General features: G+C 37.9%; 1 protein-coding gene across 4 annotated transcripts in view; it reads left to right on the forward strand.

Moving 5' to 3' along the window:
- The window catches only part of PLCB1 (phospholipase C beta 1), an 830,993-nt gene that overhangs the window by 683,801 nt on the left and 135,153 nt on the right, over nt 1-12,039 (forward strand). For all 4 annotated transcript variants that reach the window (XM_065920849.1, XM_065920850.1, XM_065920853.1 and 1 more), the window contains exons 20-23: nt 276-440; nt 2,193-2,292; nt 3,087-3,191; nt 4,195-4,304. In XM_065920849.1, coding sequence (XP_065776921.1) covers nt 276-440; nt 2,193-2,292; nt 3,087-3,191; nt 4,195-4,304 — 480 coding nt within the window. The remainder of the gene's footprint in view (nt 1-275; nt 441-2,192; nt 2,293-3,086; nt 3,192-4,194; nt 4,305-12,039) is intronic.

The following is a 12,039-nucleotide window of genomic DNA, read 5'->3' on the forward strand; positions in this document are numbered from 1 at the left end:
ATATAAAAGCCATAATCTCATCAAACTCTTCATGCTTGTTCATGTATTTCATCCTATACAACTTTGTCTTATTAATTAACTCCTAACCCTGGCATTTTCATTATTCTACCAATTCTTTAACCAGAAAAGAAATAATATTTGTACTGTTGTTTCTGTTTCACTTTGATTATGGCTCAGCATTCATCATTAGCATTTGTCTCTCCCTAAAGTTTTCTCTTATATAATTTTTATTCATTTTTAAGAGGTTTTTTTTTTTAATTTAAAAAACTTTCTAGATTATTTCAGGTCAGTTTCTGTCTGATAAGAAAGTCGGGACTTATGTGGAAGTGGATATGTTTGGTTTGCCTGTGGACACAAGGAGGAAGGCATTTAAGACCAAAACATCACAAGGAAATGCTGTAAATCCCATCTGGGAAGAAGAACCCATTGTATTCAAAAAGGTTGGTCTTGTGTCCTTCATGTCAGATGTTAATGCATCTTTTAGGTGTTTTATGACTTCCATGTTGGCTCAGAGGGTAAAGCATCTGCCTACAATGCGGGAGATGCGGGGTCAGTCCCTGGGTTGGGAAGATCCCCTGGAAAAGGAAATGGCAACCCACTCCAGTATTCTTGCCTGGAGAACCCATGGATGGAGGAGCCTGGTGGGCTACAGTCCATGCGTTCGCAAAGAGTCAGACACAACTGAGCGACTTCACTTTCACTTTCAGGTGTTTTATACTGTAAAACAAATGAAAAGGAGGAATTACTTATTATTTCATTTGGGAATTTACACATTAATAATACAATAGCATTTTCAAAACTATCTTGAAAACTATTTAAGATTTCTGTGAATTGCTTGTTTGGATTTTTCATAATTGTGAATCAATTAATTCTTCTGCTAAGTCACTTCAGTTGTGTCTGACTCTTAGCAACCCGATGGACTGCAGCCCACCAGGCTCCTCCATCCATGAGATTTTCCAGGCAAGAGTACTGGAGTGGGGTGCCACTGCCTTCTCCCAATTAATTCTAGGATACCTCATTTGGAAGACCAGAATAGCATGTAATTTTAACTCATAGCCTCTCATAATACAAGTGATAAATGGTATGTCTTCACTATAATTCGAATGAAGTAGAGTGGTAAATAGGGACTAATATGGTAGCCAAGAGAAAGGAAGTCCATGCTTCCTTTAAAAAGCATAGCAGTTATTAAACTCCCTAGAATCTCCAACCACTGGCGTTGGTCTTTGTAACTTGTCCGGATTCTATCTGATAGAGTTAATACCTTTTACATTTGACTTGTCTTTCCCTCTGCTTTCACCAAAAAACAGATCTTTTTCACACATGGTTTACACAAAAAGGAAGACAGTAAGTGCTTTCTATTGAAAGTAGAGTGCACTCTTAACATACCCTTTGCTTTTATCTGGCCAAAATATCTGCAAAGGTAGTCTTCTGCAAATAGCTATCTTATCTGTGGTAAAGATCTCTGCACTCCAGCTTTTTTTTCCTTATGTTAATTGGATCTAGTAGTACTGTCTACTTCATAGCATTCTTATATGAGTATTTCCTAATATACTGAAAACATTTAGAAAATATGTAACCCATTAAAAGTAGTCAATAAATGTTAGTTTTCTTATGTTCCAAAGAAATACATATTTAAGATATAATTGGCCTCATGGTCTTGACATGTTGATATAGTATAGCTGCATATGTACCCCAGATGTTTTACACTGAGAGAAAAAAAAGTAAGCAATTACTTATGGTTAATTTGGAAATTTACAAATAAGCAATCTCATTTTGAAAGCTATCCTTGAAAGCTACTTTATAATTTTTGCTCCAAAGTACAAAGGTAGTTTGCTTTGAAAATATAATAGTGAATGCTCAAACTGTGATTAAACCATTAACTCACAGTATTTAAGCATAGAACTTTTGTCACCTCTGCCTTAAGAATGTTCATGTCAAAAGAAAATGGTTTATTTGTTGAACAGATTCCTCATTTTGAAAAGGTGATAAAACACAGATGAAGCCATCTCTCTGGTAATCCTTCTCTTTTTGAAAGTCTAAATTATAGAGAAGTAACTTAACTTTTTATCCATTTGTTCAGCAGAAACTTCTACTTGGATTTGGAAAAGTAGGGCCTATTTGAATAATACCTTTCTAATTGTTTCTGGAAGTCACGCCTTCTTGTAACTACGTGTATTCTTAATGTCCTATAGGTGGTTCTTCCTTCTCTAGCCTGTCTGAGGATAGCAGTTTACGAAGAAGGTGGTAAATTTATTGGTCACCGAATCTTGCCAGTACAAGCTATTCGGCCAGGTATGGATAGCATTGTGGGAAACTTTTTATCAAAGTTGTGAAGAAAATCATCACTGCCCTGTAAGATTGTTAAAGAATGATGTAGGAAGCTATTTGTTGTATTGGTGTTTTGCTCTGTAAAAAGGATTATAAGATTATATATTTAAATATGGCAATATTATGTTTTTGTGATGTGCTATGACTACCAGACCAGTCAACTCTTGCCAGATATTATGTGTAACAAACTACCTGAAAATTAAGAGGCTTATAAAATGTGTTTCATCTTCGTGCTCACAGGTCTGTGGAGTAGTAGGGCTTGGTGAGGTTTGGCTGTGCAGCTGTGCTTGAGGCTATGGGCTTCCCACACCTGCCCACTCAGGGGCTCCAGGTGAAGAAGCAGTTGCACTCACAGGCATCTCACGGCAGCCCAGCGGGATGCATGCCTGTATCTGCAAGTGCATGCGAAGCCTGTTTGTACACGTCATTAACATCCCATTGTCCAAACAGGCTAACCCCCAAACCGAGAAATCATATACAGAGCACAAATTTGGACTGTTAATTTCAATCTATGACACATGGCTTCAAATTCTCTCTTGTGGGGAAAAAGATGGTTGGAAAGAGGGAAAAAAAATCAGAGTCAACATTATTTTCCTGTTTGATGAGAAAAATAATACCCTATCACTCAAGACTACATGATTAAAATGAGGTAGAAATAATCTGTTGGTCATCCAGAGTCACCCGAAATAAACACTTCGATCGAATAGATGTTTCGCGTTATAAGAAATGGTGATGCACGGTATCATATCACCCCCCAGGCTATCACTACATCTGTCTGAGGAACGAGAGGAACCAGCCTCTGATGCTGCCAGCACTCTTTGTCTACATAGAGGTGAAAGACTACGTCCCAGACACATATGCAGGTAAACCACCTAGCTCGAAAGGATATCTCCATCTGGGGTCATCCATATTTTTGTGACTCAGTGGAAAGAAAACTGGGTTAAACAAAGGCAAGAGAGTGTGACCTCAGAATCACCTCTATGTTTGTATGCATGTTTAGAAGTAAATTCATTAAACCTTTGTGAATAAGTTTTAGTTTAAATCTCAATAAATTATTGAGCACTTTTATCCATTGGTAATATTATTTTCATGAGTTCAGTACTTTCTAATCAATGCTATCTGATACTACACAGTCTATGTAGGTCTGTGCAATGAATTTGCCTTCAGCCAGTTTTAGAATCCTGACCCTTTCTGTGAGTGAAATCTTCAAATATAGAAATTAACTTATGATGATGTCAGCCTGGAATCATACATTTAAATGCTTGTGGTCCCAAGTGACCTGGGTGGGAGACCCTGGGAAGTGGTGGAGACTATGGCAGTCTTGGAGCTTGTGTCCAATCTGCAGACGGCAGCCATAACTCACTAGAGTTAGACAGTTATCTAGTTATCAGCTAGACAGCATCACGTTCAAATGATACCCATACTGCCAAATCATTGGGTGGTTTCAACAGTCTGTAAAGCAGCCTTTTTATGTGAAATGTCTCCCCTGTGAATCACCAGTGTGGGAAACAGGACAAATTTGTGGGCCATTGCTGAACTGGATGAAATGCTCAAATAAAACTTAAAAATTTGGAGCACTGACACATCCTGAGTTGGAGCTTGTCCAGTTTGACTCAGAGATGACCTTTGAGTTCTCTCTTCCTGAGGTTCAGCCAGTGGACTCTTGTCCATTTCCAAAGTGTTGGCTGGATGGAAAGATGGAAGATGGATGGTGAATCAGTAAATGGATGGACGAGTAGAGAGATGATGAACAAATACAAGGATGGATGGGTGATTGGATGGATGGATGGAGGGATGGATGGATAGATTAATGGATGGTGGATAATCTCCAGGACCATCAATCTAAAATGTCTCTTTCCTATCTAGACGTGATTGAAGCTTTGTCAAATCCAATCCGATATGTGAATCTGATGGAGCAGAGAGCAAAACAACTGGCTGCTTTGACACTGGAAGATGAAGAAGAAGTAAAGAAAGAGGTGAGAGGGTTATTCTAGTCTTGTGCATGGCGTGAAACATGATTTCTGAATCTTGTTGCTAGCTTTTCCTACGTAGCATCATCCTCAGGAAAGGAAAAGAGAACACTGGAAAACCACTTTGATGGAATTCAGCCTCATCTTCCAAAACATCTAAAAGATACCCTGAATTTTTCATATTTCATTCTTTTTTGGCATTCTGTGGCCACTGCCAGCATCTTCTTTTATGACCACATTGAATAGTAGACATCTGGCTGTTTCAGGGGAAATTTTCTAGATCATTTCATGTTGATTAAAGGTGAATAAAACATGTAGAAAAAAAGATGATCATCAAGTCATTTGTTGTTTTCTTTTGTCTTTAAAGTACAGGGTTTTCAAAGTGCTTTTGTGATTTCTTACATTACACAAGGTACTTAACACCGTACCTGTCATGTAGTGTAGGCCAGAAAGTGGCTACTATTATTACTGTATATTTATGTATTACAATACATATTCCCCAAATAATTGGTGTATTATTCTAAATTAGATGTCACAATGCAAAGAATAATTAAGAAAGGGTCTAGAAATATTAGAAGTAAAGTTTAAAAATATGAAGCTTCCTCAAAATCCTGGTGAATTTGCCTTGTCATCTGATTGATTTAGTGATTAATCAACAAGTTGAATAAAATCTTTGACATGTGTTTAAAAAAAAATGAAGTTTCCATGTAGACTGAAATAGAATTTCATGATTATTGGGGATGACATAAACATTACAAATAGTGATTTAAAAAATAGCTATTTTCATACTTCATTTGAATATTCAGAGGATAGATTCAGGAAAACAGATGAGAAAATTGGAGAATTATCAGTATAGAAAAATAAACCTTGAAAATTGTCTGGGTGACTTTAATAGCAAGTCCACTCAAGTTGACATTATTAAGTTATATTTTTCTTATTCCAAAAAAATAAAGAAACCTAGGCTTATCATAGAAAATGTTTTAAATGAAAATGAGAAAAGAAAATCCCAATACATCACCTTTAATCCAAACACCCAAGTCACACGGAGATAGCACTGTACATGCGTGCGTGCATGTGCTAAATCATTTCAGTCATGTCTGAGTCTATGCGACCGTATGGACTGTAGACCTGCCAGGTTCCTCTGTCCGTGAGATTCTCCAGACAAGACTACTGGAGTGGGTAGCCATTTCCTCCTTTTAGGGATCTTCCCGACCCAGGGATTGAACCCATGTCTCTCATGTCTCTTGCATTGCCAGGTGAGTTCTTTACCACTAGTGGCACCTGGGACACCCGACACTCTACATATGGGATATACGTACAGCTAGTCTTTTTATGCACAATTAGTACTTTTTCATAAAATGGGCTAATATTCACAATCTGTGTTTTAACCTTTTATTTTCACTTAATGCAAACAGTTCCATGTCATAAAATATTCTATGAGATGACTTTTAATAACTTTGTAATCTTCTGTTACATAGCTGCACATTATCTTTCTAATCTCTATTATTGGATATTTTGAATACTTCAGTATTTTAAATAGATCATCAGTAAACATCATATAGGTATGTTTTTGAGCACATTTATGATTATTTCCTTGTTTTTTGTATAGAATTTTAGAAATTTGTGATCTAAGGTGTTGAGTTAATTGAACGTGAGAGAAGATGAAATGAAAAAAAGAAAAATATGGTTTTCCCTGGTAGCCCAGTGATTGAGAATCTGCCTTGCTATGCAGGGGACACAGGTTTTATCTCTGATCAGAAAACTAAGATCCCACATGTCTGAGGAGCAATTAAGCTGTGTTCCACAACTAGAGAGTCCATGCACTGCAGTGAAAGATCTTGCATGTCACAATGAAGATCCTGCATGTCAAATAAATATTCTTTAAAAAAAAACAAAAATATCTAATGTCAAAGTAAAATTTTTCAGGCTCTTATTTACACTGCAAGCATCATATCCTATAGAACCAATAAATATATCGTCCTGTTTGATGAAATTTAAAGTTAGCCTGGAAAGTTTCATAAATACTATTTTTCTTTGTATGCAGAAAATGGAGTTACAGGGAAATCTTACACCCCTGGAAAAGCACACCTAACAGTAGACATGAATTACTCCCAATGTTGGGTCTTTGGCACCTGTGCCTAGCATGTCTCTTTTTCGTATGTTAAAGACCACTTAGCTTTTGTTTGTCTGTGACGCTTTTCCTTGTTTACCTGTGGCCAAGTCATGTTGTTGCTGTGCTGAGTCGCTCAGTTGTGTCCAGCTCTTTGCAACCCCCTGGACTGTAGCCTGCCCAGCTCCTCTGGGTGTAGTGATTCCCTGGGCAAGAATACTGGAGTAGTTTGTTAGGCCCTCCTCCAGGGCATCTTCCCAACCCAGGGATCAAACCCAGGTCTCCCGCTTTGCAGATGGATTCTTTACTGCCTGAGCCACCAGGGAAGCCCACGAATACTGGAGTGGATTGCCTAGCCCTTCTCCAGGGATCTTCATGATCCAGGAATCGAACCAGCGTCTCTTGCTTTGCAGGCAGATTCTTTACCAGCTGAGCTACCAGGAAAGCCCAATTCCTGTTGATGTATGGCAAAAACCATCACAATATTGTAAAGTAATTATCCCAGAATTAAAATAAATGAATAAATAAATTTTAAAAAGAACTGAAAAAAAAAAACACCACTTAAAAAAAAAACCCACGAGTTAGGCCTACTGCTTGAATTTGAGCTGTTAGTCTGAGCACTCACTGCTTGGCTGGTCCAGAGCGCACAGAGAGAGCAAGCATGTCATCCATGCTCTAAGCAGATTTTGCTGGTACCAGCCCAGAGATCCTTTTCTCGGCTGCTGCAGGGTGGGCTGTAAACAGCTCACAACCACACACTTCTCCAGAGGACTGGCCTAGGCTGATAGGAACTGCCTTGCTTGGGGATGTCTAGCAGATTCTTCTTTCAAGGAGGTGACTGTGTCCTGCGACTGTCAGATACAGAATAACAGCCCAGGTCTCTCACTTCTGGATGGGCACCTTCAATGCTGCAGTTCAAGCTCCCATGCCCCATCCCACCCCCCAGGCTAAAGATCAGGCTGAGGCCAGACTCCAGCTGAAACCACTCTAGGTTTATCTTGTTTCCCTGTCTTAGCCTGTTTTCCTCACTTCCCGACAGTTCTGAGAACATCCTCTCAATTTATCATGTAAACAAGAATCCCAAGTACAATTCTGCTAATAAGGAATCCCACAATGCTAAATAGCTACTGTTTTAGAATTAAAGATTGAATACCCTTTCTGTTTTTTTGTTTGTTTGTTTGTTTGGGAACTAGACTTTAGATGTTTGACAATAGTTACATCTTTAATTTCAGTGTTTCTTCAAAGATAATAGTGTTTTTCTTCTTTGTAATGGCCTTTGAAAAGATTAAGACTAGAGATTTCAGTGAATTTCTTGTTTTGCTCATATAAACACCAATATGAAATTAAAGGCTCTCCTTAGATATCAATGGGTTTCCAAGCTCTGAAACTCTTTTCTCTTCTACTGACTTTAACTTAATAACATATTTCATAAAATGTAATTCATGGTAAAGATAATCTATGGAGATATAATTAGATTACTATTAAGCCTTCTCTAATTAGAAAACAAGAATCTCATTAATCAACTGGATGCAGTTTATTTTCTGAAAAAGATAGGTGTTCAAAGAAAGCATTTTCAGATAAAATTATGTTTTGCTACTATTTCAAAACAACACTTTCTGCATCATCAACTTGTACCTAGATGTTGGCCATGTTCTTCAAGGTTAAGTAAGCTCTGACTTGAAGAGATTTCAAGACACCACCAATTTCAGCTTATATAATATAGCAATAGAGGTAAAAGCCTTGTAATGAAACAGAGACCGTTTCTCTAATGAGAAAAATGTCACTTTGCGGAGTAGGAGACCTAAGGCCTTTGAGACTGCAGATCTTTTACATCACTGTCCTTTCAAAGCACCAGATATCACATATCAAAAAGCTATTTGGATTTCACGTATATGTGATATCATGTGATATTTGTTTTTCTCTGTCTTCTTTAACTAAAAAGTGATACAAGTGAACTTATTCACAAAACAGAAATGGACCCACAGATGCTAAAAACAAACTTAGGGTCTCCAAAGGGGAAGGGAGGAGGGGCAGATCAGGAGTTTGGGGTCAACAGACACACACAGCTGCATGGAGTGGGTGAGCAGTCACAGAGCGCACGGGACTGTGACAGCCCGCAGTGGGAAAATCTGAAATATATATGTGTGTGTGTATATAACTGAATACTGTAAACCTGAAACCAACACAACGTTGTGAACCAACTACACTTTAATTCTTTGAAAAAATAAAAGCTATTTGTGGGGAATGTATGATATGATATATCATAATGGATATGAAAATACAGAAGTAGAATTTTAGGTCAACATTACTTTTGCTTCTCCTCTAAAATGATGGTCATAAGGATTTTCAGTAAATGTGTAATGTTGGTTACACTCAAATAATATTTGAACATTTTCAGTTTTAGAAATGATTTTAGAAGCATTGAATCACGTAAATTTCACATTGAATCACATAAATTTTACATGGTCCTGTAGAGAAAATACATTTATTTTTTCCTCTGAAATGTCTAAACCCTTAACTGACCTCATTTCTAAAGCTCAAGAAGAAAAATTATTTGCCCTTACCATGTAATGCTGGGAGAAAAATGGCATTTCACACCTTTGAACACCAGCATGCCCTTTATCTTGTCTTGTAATAATGTAAGTTTGTTTGAATGAGGCCACTGAAAAGAAGTAACTATGGTTTTCTCAAAAGAAAATTCTATCTAGGACATGGCAGACACTGGAGACACTATTTTAGCAGCAAAGACTTTTTTAGTATAATCCTTTTAACTTGGTAGTTATAAAGGTCATTTCTATTTGAAAATGAAAGACATCATTGAACTACAAAATATTCCCAGAATTGTAATAGTCTAATAAATTATCTTCATCAGTAATCGGGAAACCAAAAAAGTAGGAAGTTTAAAAATTCCCCCATGCTTTGAACAAAAGACCTTTGTTTCAGACCATGTGAAAAAAATATAGATATATATATATAGTTACACATGGAGAAGGAAACGGCAACCCACTCCAGGATACCTGCCTAGAGAAGCCTGTGGACAGAGGAGCCTGGTGGGCTGCCGTCTGTGGGGTCGCACAGGATCAGACACAACTGAAGCGATGTAGCATTTGCATAGTTACATAAGGAAATGGCAACCCACTCCAGTATTCTTGCCTGGAAAATCCCATGGACTGAGGATCGTGGTAGGCTGCAGTCCATGGGGTCGCAAAGAGTGGGACACGACTGAGCGACTTCACTCACTCACTCACTCACTCATACATATATAATTCCAGTATATAATTGGAAATTAAGGAATAATAAATTTGAGTTGCTGAATTTATTTTGTCTCTTTTAAAGTGATAAATCAGGATCGTGGGTTAGTAAAGTCGAAGAAAGTTCCTAATCTGAGTCATTACTAAGGCTTTATAATATTTTTAGTTACTTCTCTAAATAAAATGGTGTATAAAAATTGTAAAACATAATAAAAAAACAAAAAGGCCTCTCAGTAATCTTGCAGATCATGTTAACATTTTTGGTGGTCATCATTCTAGCATGTTTTCTATGAATGTGTAGTATTCCTTTACAAAAGTTCTTAATTAAAAATAAATTTTCCACAGCTCTATTAGTTTAATGTGGTTATTAGAGATTACCAATGGGATATCAGTAGCACTTTTATTTTCTTTTTCAAAATTAACCTCTAAAGATAATAAAGTAAGTATCCAGTGGCTTGACTGCAAAATAGTATGTGATATTCCAATTGCAATACTTGAACATGACTTCTTTTTAGCACATCAAGGAGTGAAGAAATATCTTACTGAGTGTTTACTGTGAACTTGGCACCATTCTGCGCCTTTTCATATGTTAACACATGTTAGGTCCTCAAATGTCCATATTTCTTAACGATTATTATTATTCCCATTTAACAGATGAAGAAACTGAGGCACTGAGCGATTCTATTTCTTGCCCAGCGCCACACCAATACTAAGGAGCAGAACTGAGGTTGAAATCCAAGCAGTCTGGCTCCAGAACTCATGTTCTACATCACCACTGCTGGAAGTTTAATGTGCAGGCCAGGGCATCATGCCAACATGCTGACCCTGATCCAGTCTGTCTGGGCTAGGACATGAGCCTCGGCATCTCTGACAAGCCCCAGCTGATGGGATAGCATCACTGCATGCCTCACACCTTGAGTAGCAAAGGTCAACACTACACCACATCGCACGACCTCAGTAACAAAGCTGTAGTTTTCTACTGACCTTTTAATAAGGACTAGCCCTTATTCGTCTTTCTGGCCCCTTAGCAGGCCACCTGGAACACTGAGCACAGAATGTAAGACATTTACCTTAAGTACTGATACTTTCACCTCAGTTTTCTGTTGAATCAAATGTCAAGATTTCTCCCTTCAAATCACTGGATATTATTAGCACTTAACTCTTCAAAGAGTTAGGTTTGTACATGTGGGATCTGTTAGGTTAATTTGTACACTGCCTGCTAGCCCTCTCATTGTGTGTGCATGATACAGGTGAAGTGTGTGAGTGGTCTTCACGTCCTTTTAATGTTGAGAGAGAAAGCTATTTTGCTAATACTCAAATTTCAGTTATTCCAAGAAGCCTACTTTTTTAGTTTTCTGACCCATGCTCTTATAAGTGAGCTGAAATTTATCTAAAATCATTTATTTCTTAGTTCTGTGTGTGGCACAGTGGCCATCTTCAATGGGTTTAATTATTCAAGACGAAAAATATCCTATGATCTGGTGTGAATTTCAGCAGTAAAATAATCCAATAGCAAAAAGTCCAAAGTGGTGCTCTCAAAGAGTTATAGTGTTTAAACTCAATAAGGCATTGGATGTCATTTAAGTTTTCCAAGATGGAAGCTTGACACTTTATCCACTATTTAAGAATCTGGCACTAATTTTAAAAAATGACAGTTTTTCACTCTGCTTTAGAGCAAGACTTCTCAAATTTTAGTTTGCGTACAGATCTTGCTATCGTGCAAATTCAGATTTAATTGGTCTGGGGCAGGGCACAAAATTATGCATTTCTAACAAGCTTCCAGGTGATGCCGGTGCTGTTGTGGACCATACTTTTGAGTAGCAGAGCTCTCAGACTTTAGTATTACTGTGAACCAGGATCACCTGGATGGCTCCTAGAAACACAGATTCTGGCCCGCCCCCAGAGTTTCTGGTTCAGCAGATCTGGGATGGACCAAAAACTGGCATTCTGACAAGTTGCAGCGATGCTAATGCTGCCGGTCCAGGGACCACACATTGAGAACCATTGTCTTGGAGCCCTACATCTGTATCTCAAGCACGCGGCTCTCCACACATGGAATCAAAATGAAATTACAAAGTCAAGAATTCTGTGCATTCTCAACTGTCATCTGGAAACCAGGAAGGGTGACAAGAGAAACTCTTCCTGGGGAATTGTCCAGAATCTGTTCTTTTTTTTTTAAATTGGAGGATAATTATTTCACAAAGCTGTGTTGGCTTCTGCCATACAACAATGTGAATCAGCCACAAGCATACACATGTCTCCCTTCCATGCACCCCATCCCACCCTCTGTGTCATCACAGAGCCAGAATATGTTCTGTGAGTGACAGGCCATAGTCATTGCCAAATGATTTGGCTTAATTAATATGAAAGACACAAAAAA

Source organism: Muntiacus reevesi, chromosome 2 (genome assembly GCF_963930625.1).
Source record: "Muntiacus reevesi chromosome 2, mMunRee1.1, whole genome shotgun sequence".
Taxonomy (NCBI): Eukaryota; Metazoa; Chordata; class Mammalia; order Artiodactyla; family Cervidae; genus Muntiacus; species Muntiacus reevesi.